At 42.7% G+C, this 19,985-nt stretch overlaps 1 protein-coding gene across 2 annotated transcripts in view; it reads left to right on the forward strand.

The window, feature by feature from the left end:
• specc1 (sperm antigen with calponin homology and coiled-coil domains 1) overlaps window positions 1-19,850 on the forward strand; it is a 52,358-nt gene extending 32,508 nt beyond the window's left edge. Inside the window, exons 10-14 of one of the 2 annotated variants that reach the window (XM_079283079.1) lie at window positions 208-352; window positions 2,786-2,888; window positions 12,067-12,183; window positions 16,559-16,618; window positions 18,822-19,850. In XM_079283079.1, coding sequence (XP_079139205.1) covers window positions 208-352; window positions 2,786-2,888; window positions 12,067-12,183; window positions 16,559-16,618; window positions 18,822-18,911 — 515 coding nt within the window. In that variant the 3' untranslated portion in view covers window positions 18,912-19,850. Of the gene's footprint in view, window positions 1-207; window positions 353-2,785; window positions 2,889-12,066; window positions 12,184-16,558; window positions 16,619-18,821 lie in introns of those variants that run through there. The other variant, XR_013772563.1, reaches the window with a different exon arrangement.
• The last annotated feature ends 135 nt before the right edge of the window (window positions 19,851-19,985 follow it).

The raw sequence follows: 19,985 nt of genomic DNA on the forward strand, positions 1-19,985 counted from the left end.
GTGACGGGGTATTCCTACTTAGTACCCCTGGACATTTCTTAGTAGACCTTTTAGAATCAGTCCTATAGGAGCATGTATGAATTTGCTTTCCATTTGTCCAGTTGTTCCATTTGTTTGTACTCACCCATACGTTTGTTGCAGTCCTACTTTACGAATATGTAATGCGTGTAAAATATCCTATGTTCCCTCTGTTTCTGACTACCGCAGAGAAGTTGTCTGGCTGCGGTGACGACCTGAAACCTAACAGCCTGATGAGGAAGAGCCCTTCTCTGGAGTCTGTGATCAAACCCCCCGCCTCCTTCGGCAGCCGCACAGCATCCTTCAGCTACAACCGAGGCAACAGCAAACTGAGGTGGGCTCACCCAAGTGATTTTGTCCGATTCGCTGTGCAGGTTTCATTGGAACTAGTGAGATAAACATCAGTTTATATATTTGACTTCTCTACATGCAACATGATTGTTGGTTGAAATACGCAGGAAATCAGACAGAAACCAGGTTTGTGCTCTCTGTGACACTTATGCAATCGCACACACGTTGTCTGGTTCAAACAAAAATGCAAGAAAACAGACCGTGGAATAATAATAATGACTTACTTTAAAAACAGTTCTGCATTTTAGTGAAACAGAAGTCCCCCCTTCATTCCTTGAGAACAGGTTTTTGTAGTAATGTAACTATTACTTTGCAACATTGTTGACTTTTTATGCAACAACATATTGCACTACAATGCAATTGTAAATATTCAAGTCCCAGTTGAGAGACTTTGGAGATGTACAGCTTGTATTGCCCACAGTGCTGACACAGATGGCTTTACCACAGGAAATGGAGTCCGGCTTATCAGACAAGGAAGAGAGACGTGAAACAAAAATATTCCATCTTCTGACCTCTGGCATTACAGGCGTGCTCCCGTACAGACCGCTCCTCTCTGTGTACACACAAAAGCGACCAATCGTAGCACTCCATTCAGTTCGACCCGTGCTCAACCACCACTGCAGCCAATTGGATGTTCGCTCGTGTTTGAGTTTACATTTACACGTTGTCACGCTGAGACAAGCAGAAGAGAGAAGCAGTCAAAAACATGATCATCACACAAGACAATACCCTCAACTTGTTGACATTGATAAACACTCCTGTCAGTGTTACTCTCTGTCCATCTGCAACTCTTCTTCCTCTATCTATCTGTCTATCTATCTATCTATCCATCTATCCATCTATCCATCCATCTATCCATCCATCCATCCATCCATCCATCCATCCATCCATCCATCCATCCATCCATCCATCCATCCATCCATCCATCCATCCATCCATCCATCCATCCATCCATCCATCCATCCATCCATCCATCTATCCATCTATCCATCTATCCATCTTCCATCTATCAATCAAGCTGTCTAAATGCCCTCACATATTAACATCTTTGTGCTTTATTAATGTAAATGCGTGTCGCTGTATTGCAGACCTTATCTCTCAAACAGCAGATCAGCAGCAGACATTTCCGTGTTTGTTATGGTTCCAGGCTGATGTCACGATCTCGCTAATCTGTCACTGCTGATGACCGTATACACTCACTCTCTGGCCCCTGTAAAATTGGTTCGGACAGGGTCTCGCTGCTTCTGGCCTTGCGGTGCCTTAAACAGAGAAATAATGAATTTAACAGCTGAGCTGCTGCGAATTGTGAAATGTTTACCGCGCTCAGAGCGACGACCGTGTCTCGTGGTCTTCCCATGGCCTCAGGTCCAGCACAGACCCCCAGGGAGCAGACCCTGAAACCTCCGATAGGCGTTTCAACAATCTGTTGTATCACTTTGTAAGTTCTGTGTCCTAAGATAGTGGAATCAGTATACTGTATATAAATATGTAAGCATGAGCACATGTAGATGGAATTAAGTAAGAAAACAAAACAAGCCTGCGCTAAAGATTTACATCTCACACTTAAAGCCAAACCGAACACTGAGCTGTGTGTAGCTGGCTTCACTCCAAAGTAATCTTGAGCTACTCTAGACTCCAACACAAATACACTGAACTGCAAAGACGCTTCAATCTTGTAATAACATATAACACAAGATCAAATAATAGAGTTCCTTGTGCTGATGGAAATCCTGGTTTTCAGAGAGGGAACGTTTGGAAATTCGATTAACTATGTAGGAAAGGAAAGTATCACTTTAATTCTTTGATACTAGAACGTATTTTCATTTTCTCCATCATGGTACGTTCTGTGCAGACCATGATACAAAATCATCCTGTCATTATGCCTCTATGTTTACAGTATTGGGTTCTATGGAGTTAATATTGATGCTACATATGTCCATGTTATTTAAAGACCTCATATTTAATGGTCTCATCATCATAATTTGATGCACAATGTTAATGGTCAAATCTTTTTGCACTGTACGGTCGTTTTCAGCTGTTTTCCCTCTGGCGTGTAAACAGAACTGCTGACCCTTTTTAACTTTTCCTGATCTAATGAAAACAGTATTTACAGAACAATAAGAACTAACATGTTTAGCACCCTGAAGCACCATGAGACCATGAGCACAATGGGAAATCTGGAAAAAATCATGTGTTTTTACATCAAGGCCACTAGAACTAGTGTCAGACATTAAACTTATTTTCTACACAAGAACTTTGTCTGGAAACATTTTAACTGAATTGTACACATTCTTATACTCTCAGCAATTGCTTACAGAACTTGTATTATTGTGACTTTATGACATATTGTAACCGTTCCTCATTCTCTGTGTGTGTGTGTGTGTGTGTGTGTGTGTGTGTGTTCCCCTGGTGACAGTGTGGAAAGAAAGGACCCCTTGGCTGCACTGGCGCGGGAGTACGGAGGATCTAAGAGAAACGCTCTACTGAAGTGGTGCCAGAAGAAAACAGAAGGCTATCCGGTAGGGATCACAGGCCAGAGACCTCTCTCAAATACCAGGCGGGCTTCATTCACTTTCACACCCTGCTTTTCTCTGCTGCGTTGTCCGGCAGCGTTATTTTAGTCTCGTCAGGTTTTCATTCAAAAGTGACATGACAGCTCCCACTCTCGCTCTGTATTGCGTGGATGCAGCGTTGGACTGTCTAAATGGCCTCGGGTTCTGTAGTTATTTCATATTTGTTTTTCAGCCATCACTGAGGTGTTAGAGTGTAGTCGCACATAAGTGTTTGGAGACCCGCCATTCACCCACCTGTCATCTCACTGGGGGGTATGAAGTCACTGTGGCACAGAGGTAATGGAAACAGTGACGCAAAGCACTCAATGTTACCGTCACACTGGATTCATACAGGTGTGTATTCATATAGCCCTGCTTGCTTTTATGCATGCCCATTTGTTTATGCATTGTTATTGTGTCGCGTCTCCATCTGTGTTCCCCGTGTCCATGGAGCCAAGTGCTGACGATCACCTGGTTTAGCTGCTCCCTTAATACCCAGTTTAAGGAGCCCATTGAGCCCAGTGGGATTACAGATTTGTAATCATGTTTGTGTGCCACGTTGCCAGCTAGCGAATGCTACAACTCGTACCGGCAGGCAGACTGGTCCCAACCTGCAAACCTTCGTTTGGAAGGAAAATGAGTCATTTCAGCACTTTAGCTTGTATATCTGTGGCTCGACCAAGTGTGGAAAAGCACGGGTGTCGATAACTGCTAAAAATAGACTGCGCTTAGCCGATGATAAATGCTCTGCATAATAGGATGAGTTGTCAGATCAATAGTTCCTATTTCTCCAGCACAATGCTGCTCAGTGAACTTTGAGTCACCCTCCCTTCATCGGAGGTTGGATGTTTGACGGCCACACAGGGCAGTGTTGGTAAAACACACAACAGAAAATCGCCTGTGATGGAAATATCTGACCAGATGAGATAAAACTGCTGTTGAGCAACAGACAGTCTGATGATCTGCTGTCATAAGATGACGGACCTGTATACAGACTGCCGTGGCTCACATTGTTGAGATTTTTACAGTCCTTTGTTCATGACACTGGCTCGTAATGAAAGGTCACTGGTTCAGTAAGCATTTCCACCACCAGCCTCATGCTTATTTACTTATGAACTTTCTGAGCTGCAGAGGAAAACTAACAACAAGCTTAATGATATTAGTAGACACGGTAACGTAAAGTAATTCAGCTCATTCACAACAAAGACGGAGGCAAATGTTTTCAGCATGCAAATTCAAGTTGTTAAAAACATGTTTTTAAAAGAGATTAAAAAGGCTTAATAAAGTCATGCGGCCTGATGTTTTCAGGCATTTTAAGTTGCCCCGGGTCAGTGCTGGAAGAAGTACTCAGATCCTTTACTAAAGTAAGAGAAGCAATACTACAGTCTGCAAACACTACGTTATCAGCAATAGTCCTTTCTAAAAGCACAGAACTGTCTGAAAATGTATCAAAAGTGTTACTAATGCAGACTGATATGTTGTGATATATACGTATATATGGGGCTTACATTTGAGATGTTTGAACCAGAGAAGATCTGTCATTTTTGTTTGTTGACAATTCATTTTCTGTTGATTGATCAGTCATTGCTAATATTGATTGATAGCGCTGCAGTTGTCACGGTGGAGCTAATTTTAACTCGTACCAGGCAAAGTAGTAGCAAATTATTGTACTTCAGTGTAGTACTGAAGTAAATGTGCTGAGAAACGTTCCACTGCTGCTTGAATTCAAACGGACTCTTGTTAAACAGAAACCCAAGTGGAATTGCAAATCTCAGTGCAGTTCAGGACAGTTGGGTCCAGCGACATGAAACCCTGAATGGAGCCTCATTTCCATTTAAGCATGGAATCTATGATCCCCTCTCACAAAGGGCTTAGCAACACAGTGTGATTATTTGCAAGTATCAGGAATGCAGTAAGACGATTTGGCAACTAGGAGAGTTTCAGTCTGTGGAATAATCAGTCCCCTCCTGGAGGAACTGCTCCGTGATTCGAGCTGTGATCATTCGTGTTTGTGCCGCGTGCCTGACCTGAAACTGACTTCATTCACAGACTGTCAGGCAGTTAACCGTAAAGAAATGTCTATTTTTAGAACACGTGTGACTGCACATTACTGCATTTAAGAGCAGTTAATCATGATGCATGTATATTTATATGTCTAATTCATTTCTAATGGATGAGTTCCCCGTGAACTTGTGTGGGTTTTTCACAAACCTGACATCTAAAGGGAAGAAGAGTCACAATCAGCTTTATTGGCCATGTATGCGGGCGCATACAAGGAATTTGACTCCGGGTTTCACTTTGCTCACAACGTACATACACAAGTTTACAAAATTTTTATATCTGTCGACAGATGGATCTTCTTAACATTATGTAATACACTCCAGAATGAGTTCACAATGCGAGGTACAGTACAGTATACGACTGTTCATCGGCATGAAGCACAAAGACTCCAGCACCTTCCACAGGGATTTCAGATTTCTATGATGCGTGGACATGCACTGTATCTTTGCGTGCGTCACATATAGTGCCTGTGCGCCTCTTACACTAAATGGAGCCCAGCTGAGTCTGCACCAGAACAAGAGTGGCCACAGGCCCACGCTCGAGTCTGGCAAGCTTTGGGCAAAAGGTTACTGTCCGAGGACGTGTTGCCCTTCATATCTGGTCATGTCTGGTGAAAGGTCACGCTGGTACTGCGTTATAAGGCCACCGTCCACCTGGAAGCCACTAATTACAGGCCTAATGCCCAGAGACCGTCTGACCTGTCACCGTGGCTTGTAGCTCCAGGACGGCGACGACGACATCCAGCTTGCCTATGTCTTTCTTTATCTCCATCATGCTTGTGTTCTGCTCTGATAAAGGTCAGTGAGGTTAAGTTTTATCAATACACCCATATGCAATTTGCAGTTCCTCTCTTCTCTGCTGTGAAGTAAGGTCAAAGAGGTAATAACTCAACACTAATTGGCTCTTGAGTTTGGAGTGACCCGGTTGTAATTTATGCTTGGCCTCTTCAGGCTACATAATTCATGGTCACTTGGAAGAGGCAGCTGTTTAATACTTTGATAACGAGCTCTTATATCGTGCTCATCTGCCAGCACGGAGCCAGAAATGCTGCTGTGTGAGACGGGGACAAAGCCCACGGGGTCAGCCCTGGGCCACTTGTTATTACAGTCCCATTGTTGTGGCGGACCTTTTGGTCAAACAGCAGCGTAATTAAAGTGAAACTGAAAACCGGAGCTAATGTAAGCACGCCGGGAGGTTATTTGATGTTTAGATGCAAATAGCTGCCGACGGCACAATAAATCAGTGTGGTTATAGCTGGACACAAAGCCTGGCGTCACACTTCGCCTGTTGACTGTGATCAATAAAGGGATGAGAGAGATGAGTGCTTGGACTCATCACAAGGAGAAGATTAACTTCGACCACCAGTGGAGGTTGTGATGGATTTTAAAAAAACGAAGCGTCTTCTTGTTGATCCATGTGAGGTGAGGTGAGGTTCTGCAAATGCATGCTTATCTTCCTCTTTAATGCAGTTAGGTGACATGGGGAAAAAAACACCATGAAAGCAGCAACCATGGCCCAAGTGCCTTCAATCATGCATCCTGTTGAGCCATGTGTGTATATGTATGGACGTGTGTATGGACCTGTTGGTGCATAGTCTGCCATGTGGATCTTGTCCCTGGACGGACTGTGACAGCGTAACACGGTTAGGGAAAGAAAAACACAGATAGGATGGATAGGACGGCTGTGCCATCACCATGGAGAAGAGCCCATGAACCCCTGAGGGAGAATGCGGTGTTCACCCAACAGCTGCCTCCAAACCCCAGTAACGCAGAGGTGCTTGGAGCAGCTGAATACGTGACCTGTGCAAAACACTCACGACGCGGAGGACGTGCGAGTCCCGTTGAGCTCCTACACTACAAATGTCAGATTCTGGGAAGCACAGATCGATCGGTGAAGACCTTAAGCTCACTCTGATTGACTCTGCCCTGTGGGAGAGAAGCGGCCTCTGACAGGAAATTGGTATTCACGAGGGGTTCTGTGCTCGTCAGCGCTGGAATGGACAGAGATTTGAAACACAAGACCGCTTTTAAACAACTTGACTTGCGCTGGTTTTTAAAGCAGTTTGTAAGATCTGGCTCAAATGAACACGTTGCTGTAACTGGATGTTTTGTGACTTCTACTTGCGCATGACTTTTCCCTGCTCTCTAAACACTCCAGCCTCCTACTGCATATTTATCAGGCTCTTTGATGTCTTAATTTAGGACAGCTCTGGACACTTTTTTAACTTTTTTTTTCTTCTCAATTACCCATAGAAGCCAAACAAAAATAAATACGCTGTTTGTTCAAGATGGGAACAATGAGCAAAGGCTCTGAACATTCGGTTCAGCTGGGCCTGACAGAGCACAGCTCATCCGGCCACGTCTGGGAAACTCACTCGCACGCGCACACACACACTCACACACACACTCGCACACACACACTCACACACACACTCGCACAAAGCCATTGAAGGAATGAACCCCAATGAACCCCAAAGCGAGTGTGGAATGGAGTTCAGACATCGAGGAGGGGAAGAGGTTTGGAGTTCAAAGAGTATCCATTAATGTATATTTTAACAATGTAGAATGAACAGTAATGGTGCTGTAAGTGAGACCATCAGTGTAAAATAACAGAATACAGTTGCTATTAATAAATGTACTGTTTTCTTTTTTTATTATTCCTCAAATGATCAATAATCATGATAACGAAACAATATCTTGTTCAAATTTGAATAGAAACTTGGTTTGTCTGGGCTTAAGTGCAAAAAAAAACCAAAACATATTGAGTAACCCTGGACATCTGGCAAGTGGTTGTGCCAAATGGTTATGTCTGACAGTACAGAGGTCCAGGATGTGGACAGCCTAGCTCAGTAGGAGGACTAGAGGCGGTTGGATCACTTTGATATACTGGTGATCCACGATACTAAGTCTCGAAATTAGAATTGAGTTCAGGAATGAAAATGAATCAATGGTACAGCTGTGATTATGTTTGGCTCAGAGGCTATGTTATTATCACAGGTGAACAGGGCATCAGTGCAGCTGATCTGTGCCCTGCCCACTCTTTATGCTGCCATGTGTGCAGAATGCATCCAGTAAGTCCTCTGTGGAGAGCGGCTGAGCCTACAGAGCAGCACTATCTAGCTGCAGCAGCGCTGTGACCTTCCCTGTTGCCTGTTTCCTCCATCGTCCCGCCTGCCCGGGCTTTCAGCCTGTCACTGCTCATGACTGTGATTCATTGCGTGGTACATTAGGGCGTTCTCCCCTCGCGGTCTCTCTCTCTCTCTCTCTCTCTTTGTTACTCCATTTCAAACTTTCTTATCTCATTTGAGGTTTTTTTCTCCTCCTCTATTCTTTCTGTTCTTTCTTTTGTTCACATTTCATTCTGGGTCGTTTGTCTGCGTGTTGCCTGACTCCTTCGAGGTGAGCTGGAGAGATTCTGAGACAGGAAACACACTGAGACTAGGTTATCAGTCAGACGGCTCTCGGGCTCGATGTCTCCTGCTTTCACTCTTTGGACTGATGTCTTTTTAACAAGCTGTGTGTGTCACAGATATCCTCCATCCCTCCCTGCTCACCAGCTGCATGTTGCATTGTGCTTCGGTGTTTTCTTTTTGACATTCTTGATCTGTAAGTGAGAGCTCAACATTGCGATAATGTCACGTTGACATCTGGGTGCCAAGTGTCATGGGAGCATGACAGCAGAGGGGCAGAGAGACAGCAGTCCAGCAGCTCTACATGTGGCAGCAGAGTGCACACGCTGAACTCCCATTGCGCCACACACTGTTAAATTGCTGTCGGTGTTGCTTTCAGTGCACTTGTCTCGTGTCCAGCTCGTCTGTGAATTCCTTCTCCAAATGGTTTACAACAGAGCTCATGCTGTCCTTTGTCTTTAACGTCCTCTGCAGCTCAAGCCCCATGCAGGTCTCAAATGATCCCTCGATTCATTGATCAGTTGATTGATAGAAAAATAACCGGCAACATTTTTGATGATCGATTCATTTTCTCTGCAAGATTAATAATTATCTGACAAAACAAGTTATCTGAAGACATCTTTGGCTCTGGGAAAGTGGACACTCTTTCCTGACTCAAAATAATGGTGAGGCACAGCCCTATTCACATGTTTTGTGAACAATATACAAAGTAAATATTACATTAAATCGACACAAACTTCCACCACTTGTTCCACTTTTCCACGAGCAGTTTCTACAGTAGCTGCTTATATTTTTGCTGCATGCTTTTCGTGACATCGTGTCTTTCTTGTGCACCATTAAAAGGCAGAGAATCAGAATCAATCTAGTCTGTTATGGTTTCGTCTACATTTTGTGACCCGATGAAACTTTCAAGGCTCATTTTCACTTGAAATGCATCTGCTGATGCTACCATAGAACGTATATCTGCTTCCCACTTGGAGGCAGACCAAAGCAGCATAGAGGCCGATATACAGATCAACTTAACATTAACTCTTTTTTTTCTCTCTGTACAATCCCCTGCTTCTCTCTCATATATTCTCTTTCTGTGAGCCCTAAAAAGCCTACGGCTCTGCCTTTTGTGCCGAGTGAGACGCTTCCTGTCGCTTGATGCTGTGTTTGCTTTTGTGAGCCGGCTCCCAGAGAGCTGTTGTTGTCCACTGCTGTTTTATCATTCATGCCTCTCCCTCTCTTCCTACCCTGAACGAAGCCCAGCTCCCACACGCAACCCCTTTCCCCTTTCATCTCCCACCCTGAACTCCATCCTACCTGCCCTGGCCTGGATGAGAGAGACAGATAGATACTTTATTAATCCTGCAAGGGGAAATTAGTTCGCTACAGCAGCATTATGATACAGATAAGCAATCACCTCAGATCACCCAGACACACACTCTTACACACACACACACTCTTACACACACACACATACAAACTGCACGTTGCAGCCCCGCTTATCAGCTTATTTGTCATTGTCTATCTTGGTCTCAAAGTCTCTGGGGTCTGATCAGCCCCGATCACTCCCTCTGTGTGTGTGTCTGTGTGTGTGTGTGTGTGTGTGTGTGTGTGTGTGTGTGTGTGTGTGTGTGTGTGTGTGTGTGTGTGTGTATGTCAGTCTGCACGATTAGCACACGCACACAGTGCTCACAGTGCTGTTGATGAGCCAGCTCAGAGAGAGACGGGGGGAGTTATGAGAAGAATGTGGGATGACATGACTGAACAGGTCTGCCCTCCAGACACAATAGAAAGGCATTGACTGATGGAGAGGAGGCTCCAGCATCCCAACACTCTCATTCTCAGCCTCTGTTATACCATGAAAGCATCAGATAACCAAAATGTTATCTGCAGAATCGAGATCGCTTTTGGCCTTGAAGTACAACATTGCTGGTAATTCATACTGTAGTACATGCTAGTATCTGAGTGTTATTTTGGTATATAATTATGGGTTTTTTCTTTACCTTATGATAATCATAAGTTTGTGATTGATTGGGTGATTGGGTGACGAGTGATTCTTGATCACACACAGATCGACTGCATTACATGACAAATGATAGTAAACGTGAACAAAGCCTGAGCCCAGGCTCATGCATCCTGTTTGGCTTCATTCAGATGAACCAGCTGCTCCTCTTGTATGCCGTTGTGACCACAAATGCTCTGTGACTTTCCTTGATGACTCAAGTTGGACAACAATGATTGGCCGCACTTTTCACAGAAATAACATTCGCTAGGAGCTCAGGGGATAGTCATCACTGCAGTGACTTGAAGCTGTGATTTCTACCAGAGTTCATATCAGGACATACATTACATTTACGCTTAGATTAGCGCTGGTTCTCAGGGCCGGCATTGCAGACCACTGGCTTACAGCAACAGTATACTCACTATAGCCAATGCTTTGTGTACAGACACAAAGATGTACCCAAAGATATTTTATGCAGTGCAGTTTATCCAAAACAATAAATAAAACAAATGTAATCCCGTTTTAATAAGTCTTAAACAAGTGCACATTTGACTTTCTTGTTGTTTTCTGTCTTTCTGCTTTTTGCAGTACAGTAACAGTATGGCAGGGCTCCTTCTCTTATCTAGAAAGACACAACTCGGCTGGGGCTGTACCACACACATGTGCATGACCCTAGATATCAATGGAGAAGCAATTTAATGCCAACAGGGGTTTCAGTCTGCACACACCGGGCCACAGTCAGAAAATAGAGTAATAACATGTAATATATGACTTTTACCAATGCAATGTTGGCTTTTTGGTCGGCCCAGTAATTGATCCAAACTCAAATATATCAACAACTATTGAATGGTTTGTCATGATATTTTATACTGCCGTTCATTGTCCTCAGAGAATAATCTCTAACTTTTCCTTTAGCACCACCATGAAGTTCATATTTTAGTTTCTTTGTGAAATGTCTCGGTACAAACATTCTTCTTCCCCAGAGGATGAAATGAAGAGTAACCTCTTTGTTGATCCATTGACTTTCCATATAGTGCCATCAACAGGTCAAATTTTCTATTTTTTCCAAACCTGGTTTATGGCCAAACTCTGTAACTTCCTGTGGTTCAGTGTGTGGTTCGGTATGGGAGTCCTATGAAGCCTCACAGACACAGTCTCCCTGACGGTGAGCCCCATTCCAAAGCTCATGAGAGATAAATGAGAAGAGACCGGAAATAACTTATCTATCTAACAGTGAGCCTGCAATGCCAAACAATGGGTGGGTGTCTTTCCTCGAAACTCTCTACTCTTATCAGACCTTCAATACGCTGGAAACAGAGTATGGGCTGACGATGCTCTGTGAAAAGCACACACACACACACAAACACAACAGACTGGACATGCTGCTATGCACGTTCCTCACACAGCGGAGAGATTAGAAAGAGCATCGGAGGCTGAAATGGGATCCAAGAAGAGGAACCTCCCAATATCCTCCAAAGGAAACACGACCCAGAACAGCGCACAATAGCATTCAATTTAAATTGCCATTGTGTTTCCTGTGGTTCTATCACTGAATGGCTTTTTTTTAATGGTCAGTTTATGTCGTTAAGAGGCTATTTGCTCTCTTACGAAAATGATCGGCACTTTAAGCTCATTATCATTATGTGATATTGATTTTGACCTGTGTTCTTCTTTGCTGTCCACAGAATATTGATGTGACCAACTTCAGCAACAGTTGGAGTGACGGCTTGGCTTTCTGTGCCCTCTTGCACACATATCTGCCCGCCCACATCCCTTACCATGAACTCATCAGTCAAGATAAGGTAGACAATTACGGGAAGACTGCACACACTCAAGTCCTATCTCGCATCTCATGAAAAAATCACAGTATATCTTTTCATAGTATAGTGTGTCATAAAAATGTCATGGAATAATATGTCATAATAAACCTTATAGTGTGTCATAAAGAGATCATGGTATAGTATTTCATAAGAAGTGATAAAAGCAGTATGTCATAAAAATAAGAAAAAGTCAGAGAATAGCATTTTCATAACAATTGTGACGTATACGATGTCAACAAAATGTCATTGTATGTGATGTCAAAAAAAACATCATAGTATAGTGTGTGTAGAAAGTCGTAGTTTACTATGTCCAAAATAGTTATTGTATAGTACATCTAAAGTCATGGTCTGGAATGTCAAAAAAAGTCATAGAGAAAAAAGAAAAGTCATAATAAAGTCATGTTATAGTGTGGACAAAAACGCATAGTTTTGTTTTTCCGAAAAATAAGTATTTTGAAAAAGGTCAAAAAAGGTCAATAATAAGTATTTTTCGACAAACTATACCTGACTTTTTCCGACATACTATTCCAGAGGTATTCAATTAGAATTCAACGAGGTCCGTTCAGAGGGAATTTCCTCACTAAAGGTGCAGAACGGCACAGGAACGTCTAACTTGCTCTCTGGTTTAGTGCCATAACTACTGAAGTAACCTCGCAGTTGTATTAACGTCTGTATGTAGTCAACAGCTGAATGTCCAATCAAATAGAGAAAGTTTGATTGAAAAATATCTCAACAATAGTTATTGCCAGTTTTTAAATTGAACTGGATGAATTATAAACAATACATAATCTAATAATAAATCAATGATCTTCTCTCGTTTCAAGTGAAATAAGGGCTGTACTGAAGAATAAATGACTTAACAGAAAGCTTTTGAAAAATGTTCAACTTAAAATAAAATACTTCATTTAAGAAGAATGACTTTACTGAATTGTCTTTGCCCTGCAGCTTTAAATTCAGTGAGTTGAGGTTTGAAGTGAAAGCCACGATATTATATTCTTCTCACCTTCTAAACCCGTGTTTGTTGAAACCACTTGTTTCAGCCTCATTAACGTTTAAAAGTCTGTCCATTCTTGGTTGAAGGCTCTGGTCTCGCTGAGCAAATTTCTCTTTTTGGAGAACGCCATGTGAAATAACTTCTTACTCACGTGTTATTCGCCAACTCCTCTATCGTTTCCCCGTCTCCCCCGTGTGTAAATCGTACTCGAGTCGGGACGTTTATCAGAATACACGTATTTGATTGGCTGAGTCACGTGATGCGATTTACAACGCATGTAATTGGTCGGTTTGTTTCCTGCACCGCTGAACGTCGTAAAGGCGGTTAAAAAATCTAAAAAGGTCACAGTATAGTACGTCGAAAAAATCATAGTATAATGTCGGCAAGAGTGATTAAAAAAGCCATGGTTTAGTATGTTTAGTCTGTTGTCAAAAGTCAGAGGGTAGTATGTCAAAAAAAAGTTATAGTATGTCCACTAAATCCATAGTATAGTATGTTAATAAAGTCAGAAAAAGTTCATAGGATAGTAATTACAAAAAAGTCTAGTATGTATGTTGCAAAAGTTATATTAGTATGATCTTCAAAAATCAGAAAGAGAAGAATCAACTTTAATGGTCAAGTGTGAAAGCATTTACAAGGACATTGACGGTATTTCACGACACATTGGACGACTATGAACATATGACTTGGGACTAATATGTATGTAATAAAGTACAATGGTGCAGAGTGCAAAATGTTTTGGAATAAATATGGAATGATTAATGTGACCGATTGCTTTACATCAGGGGTGTCAAACATACGGCCCGCGGGCCGGACCCGGCCCACCACGTCATTTTATGTGGCCCACGAATCCGCCAGCAAAAATTTAAAGTTAGATGTGAAAATAAAAATATCCCCATGGTCGAAATTATGAGATAGAAAGTCGAAGTGATGAGATGGCATGTTGTCTGTGTGCCGACATTAAAACTATCACAACAGGTGGACAGGAGATGCAACAGCCCATAAAGAGGATTTCCAACAAGTTTCTCAACATGCGTACTTCTCTGTACTGAAACGTCATCAGTCTCAGCCCAAGTACTGTTCCAATTCAAAGTTCACATCGAGCCAAGCACGGCCCTAATGCCCGGATGTGGCTCGCTCTGCCCATTTTACCCGGGATGCATCGGAGGTGACTTGTCTGTACTTGGGACAGCCAAATATCCCAGAATGCATTTTGCACCAGCAACAGGAAACAATGGCGGAGGAGAAATCACACAACTGGAAGTACGTGTTGTGGAAGTCACAGATATCCCGGGAAACTAAACTAACTATGTTAGGAGTACCGTAGTTACATTTACACCGTCTTACATTTACAACCGGCCCTTTGAGGGCGACCGTGATGCTGATGTGGCCCCAGAGTGAAAATGAGTTTGACACCCCTGCTTTACATGCATGAGGTAAGGATATGACAGAATATACCACGTAGACAGCAATGTGGGTAGTGATGATACTCGCGCTCTAAAGAACAGTGGATATTTAACCTATGAAATACAGAGTATATTTATCAACGATTTTTACACTTTAACTGTTCATCATCTGTGTCTGGTTGGCTCACAGACAGTTTTCTGTGTTGTCTACAAGATGGGAGAAGCTGAAGCAGCTTGTGTCCACAGTGTGAACACTCTGCAGTGATATTTTCTGCCATGTCTTCGCTCTGGAGGTGTCTGAGCCCTGCATTGAGGGCATGCTCGCATCAGTGACTTTCTCTGCATTCCTGACTGTTTGTTGTAGTCTGCTCCTGGTCTGTTTGATGGCTTATCCAAACCACACACTGATGGGCGTGCAGAGAAAAGACTGGTTGATCGCAGTATAGAACTGCATCAGCAGCTCTGGAGGCAGGCTGAACTTCCTGAGCCAGCGCAGGAAGTTGATGCTGATGGTGTCTTTGTTGGAAGTTCACTCGAGGTTCTGAGAGATGGTGGATCCCAGAAACCTGAAGATAAAGTGTTGTTTTGTCATGCAAAATGTTAATAAAATAAAAAAGACATTGTTATAGTAGGCAGAGTAAAAGTCATAAATAAGCCAGAGTATATTATGTTGTAAAAAATCATAGTATAGTTTGTAGAAAAAAGTTAAAGTATACCATGTGAAAAAAAATACTTTATAGATATTATAGTGTCGAAAGTCATAGTATGGTATGTTGAAAAAAGTCTGAGTATATATATAGTGTGTCAAAAGAGCCATTAAAAAACATAGTATAGTATGTTGAAAAAATTCATTAAAAAGTCATTAAAGTCGGAAAAAAAAGTCATCATATAGTATTTTGAAAAATAGTCATGAATATACAGAATAGTATGTCAAAACAAGTCATATCATAGTATCTTGAAACAAGTCATAGTATAGTATGTCGAAAAAGGGGTTTTAAAAAGTCATAGTTCCGTTTGTCCAAATACTGTCATAAACAGATGCCATAGTGGATCATGTCATAACAATGTCATGGTGTAGTATACCTTAAACATCTTAGTGTAGTATTTTATATAAAAAGTCCTAACATAGTATGTCATAAATAAGTCATAAAAAGTTACAGTATAGTCCGTCGTGAAAAATGTGTCTGATTTGTGAGTAGAGCAAACAAAGTGTGTGTTCCTCTGTGGACATGCAGGTGGTATGTACAGTACCTGTACAAACATTATAGTTCCTGTCTGGGGACTGCGGGTCTTTCAGCCTGCCACGACATTAAAACAATAGACGATCGACGAACACGTCCAACCGGGCCCGACACATCCTACATGACGAATTAGTGATATAGGTGTGTGTAACACGGAGCTGATGACAGAGACATCTCTCTGAATCATTAAATCGACCCCTGTTGGCTTTAATAACTCTTGCTGAGTGACTTTTCCTGAGGCCCAAACACACCCAACCTCTTTCCAGTATAATCTGTTCTTCCAATAATCCCATTACTGCCCTCCTATGCCCTTTAACAGAGAGGCTTTCAAGCAAACAACGTCACGACTTATATTGTAGGTCACGTAAGGGAGAAATTGTTCTAAAGCGACATCATCCATGATGTCAAGTGTCTAATGTTTGTTTGGATTCCTCTTTTTGTTCTGTGGAGAATTGACGATACAGAAGTCGAGCGTTCGATAAGGAGAGTTGGGGTTAAATCTATGTGGATGTTGATACGGTTCACAGTGTAGCTTTACACTTCAAATAAACATCCCGGATAATATAACACACTGAAAGGCTCATGCAAACAAGCTGTAGGCTCACACATGTTGCAGACTGTCTCTTGGGTGTTTGTATTTGTTGCCGTTCAAACCTCCGTGCGTGGGGTTGCAGGATGACGAGGGTCTGAACACACAGTGATTTGTTTTTCTTCAGGACCGGAATCTGACCCTGGCTTTCCAGGCCGCCGAGAGCATCGGGATCAAACCCTCTCTGGTGAGTTGAGCTGCCACAGACCACACACACACACAGACACAAACACAAACACGGACAGAGAGATAACACCGACAGACCCCGACAAACAGCACATTTCAGGATGTGAGATGCCCCGCAACCATTTCATCCGACCACTTTTCCTCCTTCACTCTGGTATCAGTTGTGAGGCTTTTCTTGCTGGAACGCCTTGAGCCAACCACTGCGTGCTGGAAATGTACGACACTGTGCATCAAGAGAAGAACTAACCTAATACATCAGTCAGATACAACTTGACTTTGATTCGCTTAGTTTGTTTGTGAAAACATTCGCATCCCTCCCCAGAAATGACTTACGTGAGCATGAAATCCCTCCATGTTGTGCCGTGCAGTGAACAAAGTATTATCGTGGTGAAGCAGTGCAACGGGCTCATGGAGGGAGCCGTCCAAACATTTAGGCACATTCGCTTCATCACATTCTTGCTGAGAGTTTAAAAATAGATAACGACATATCTGCCAAGTACAAAGCTGGAGCCTGGAAGCTGTTAGCTTAGCTTAGCATCAAGAATGGAAGCAGCTTGACACGTGTGCAACGGGAGCCTGTGACACTATGAGGGGACATATATGTGTGCGCGCCGTTTTCATAGAAATCCTTCCAAAAGTTGCAAATAAGCGTGCAGCATTTCCCAAAATGTCAAACTACTCTTTTAAGAACAGCATTTTCAGGGTGGAGTTTGCCTTAAAGCCGCAGAAAACATGTTTTAAAATAAATCGTTTCTCGATAACATATTGAATACCAGATAAGAAACAATCGAAAAGTTGAAGTTATATTGTTCATTAAAAGCTTAAATCACTGTCACACGCTGACCTGATGCTCTGCATCAGGACCGTGTGGGTGTGGTGTGATCAGATTGGATTGACAGTAGCCTAGCAACACGAGCAAACAACCACATTACCTCTCATCACATTTTGACCGAAATGTTTTGTTTAATCCTGGTTGGTGCTGCAAAGCCCCGCCCACTTCAAACCACTGAGAAAAGCAGAGACAGGAGAACACACGGATTCAGAAATGTCTCGTGTGAAAGAAGCTAAACTGAACAGTTCACTGTTGACTTCATCAAATCCTCTGCTGATAATATTCTGCCACAAACAATCTGTTGGATATTCATTCTCTCTGAATGTCGAACAGTTTGCTCTCAATGTGGAAGAATTCGACTTCAATGTTTCCCTGAGACCAAAGGTCACACTTCTTGTTCATTTGGTTGCGGTTGCGGTTGCGAGATTGGATATGGGAAGCTCGCTCCCGTGCCAATGACGTTCAACTTTTCAACTGCTTCTTGCTCTGCAGCATAAACAGAAGCATCGGACGCAGAGAGCAGCTGATGCTCGTCCCGTTAGGAGGCTGAGACGTCATGGGAGCTCTGTGCCGGCTCCATGTGAAAGCCTGGCTCGCTGTCTGACTCATCACCGGCGGTCAGGATTTATCTCATCGTACTGGAGAGTGCATTTGAAAGCACACAGTAGCTTCAGCACATTTTCTGAAACACACTGTTGAGCAGCACGTTGCTTTGTTTTGTGCTGCGAAAGTCCCTCAAAGTAGTAAACTCGCTCTCAGTTCACTGTCAGAAGGAAATAACAGGATGTGCATCGGTTTGATAGAGGACAAAACCGTAACAAACTCCAGTTTTCAACTGTCAATGTTCACCCTCGTGCAGTGAGTACTTTATATGTAATAGTAATCTAAAACACAAAACAAAAAAGGAAAATGAAAGTACACAAAAAGCATGTTAATAAGAAACCATTTCGAACTGAAAAACAAATGTGAATCCCCTCAAACACCTCACTGGCCACCTGTCGAATCTATTTCCTCAATGAGTGATTGAATCAACAGTGATTCTTGCAAGTGATTACATTATTTGGGCTCGTGTCTGTCTGCGTGACGGGAGCTTGCAATGGCTGCGTGTTTGTTCTTCGTTCTCGTGTTGAAAGGTGTTTGGACGAGTGGGGATGTGGTCATTATGAAAATCTATGAACATCCATATTCATGGGATCTGGCAGACGCTCTTCTCAGCAGTCTCACATTAGATATTTACATAAAAACAGATCAGAAGATCAGATCTATTGCAGCATCTTTAGCTGTGACTCAAGCAGATTACAATCCAAACACCACTAACTCACACCTGAACTCTACGTCCTTGTTCACTCACTCCTCTTCCTGTTCTAAACAGGACATGGAGGAGCTGATGAAGACGGAGCGGCCGGACTGGCAGAGCGTCATGCAGTACGTCTCTCAGATCTACAAGTACTTTGAGACCTGACCGACGGGGGAGAGGGGAGCTGGAGACCGATGAGTCGGAGGCACTGCAGCACTTTTACGTCTACATTTACCTTCCAGACAGACCGACTGCTGCTCACTGACACCGGGGACATGACTGAGGAAGTCACGGAGCTGCTCTCTTCTCATTTCTTCACGGGACAGGACTCAAACAAATGAGAGCAGACGAACACATTATGGTGCAAAATACTTTCCAAGCCTTGTGGCAGGTGACAGCATGACTGAGAGAGGATTCAGAACAGATTTATCTCTCGAATGACTTTGAAAGAATAGACAAAAATACACATACAAAAGATATTTTTCCATTATTTGCTAATTATCAGTGTTGTTTGTCATTCCAATGCTCTGGTTCTGGTCACTTTCAATATGTGCCAAATCTTCTTCCACGACACAACTTGTTCCAGAGCATCTATGCATGATGACAGCGTAGCCTGAGCAACAGGCAGTCGCGAGGGCAGCAGTTCCATCAAGGCCGTCTCAACAACTACTGCGACTGCTTTGCAAAATATACATATTTGGCATTGTCATGTTCACTTTTGAAGGAGATGAAGACTTACATGTGAGAGAAGAGCCACCACACTTTCCCCGTGGTATGATTTAGACAATCCTCCATTTGCAGATGCCCTTGTGTTTGGGAAGATTAAAGTGTTATTTATTTATTTACAAGACTTGCATCCTGAAAAGTGAGAATGTGGACAGAAGCGTGTGCAGTTTTCTATTTCCCGATGTCAGATTTGGAAGCCGGATGGATATTGCTCAACAAAGGATTGTCAAGTTTTATATGAAATGATTCACTTTTTTCAAATGATTATTCAGGTCATCTTTTGACACACAGATGCTGAGTTGAAGCACTCTTTCTCTTTTCACTGAATGCATCAGCTGTGTGAGTATTGCGTGTTGCTCTAGTTGAGGTTAAACTGCTTTTCCACTCTGTGCCAGGCCTGTGAAACATTTGGGGATGTGGGAACACTGACTGGAAACGTTTTGCCTGCTCGTCACATCACACATTTTCTACTGAAACACATTTCGGCAGCAGGTAACACATAATGGAAATATC

The sequence above is a fragment of the Melanostigma gelatinosum genome (genome assembly GCF_949748355.1).
Source record: "Melanostigma gelatinosum genome assembly, chromosome: 14".
Classification (NCBI taxonomy): domain Eukaryota; kingdom Metazoa; phylum Chordata; class Actinopteri; order Perciformes; family Zoarcidae; genus Melanostigma; species Melanostigma gelatinosum.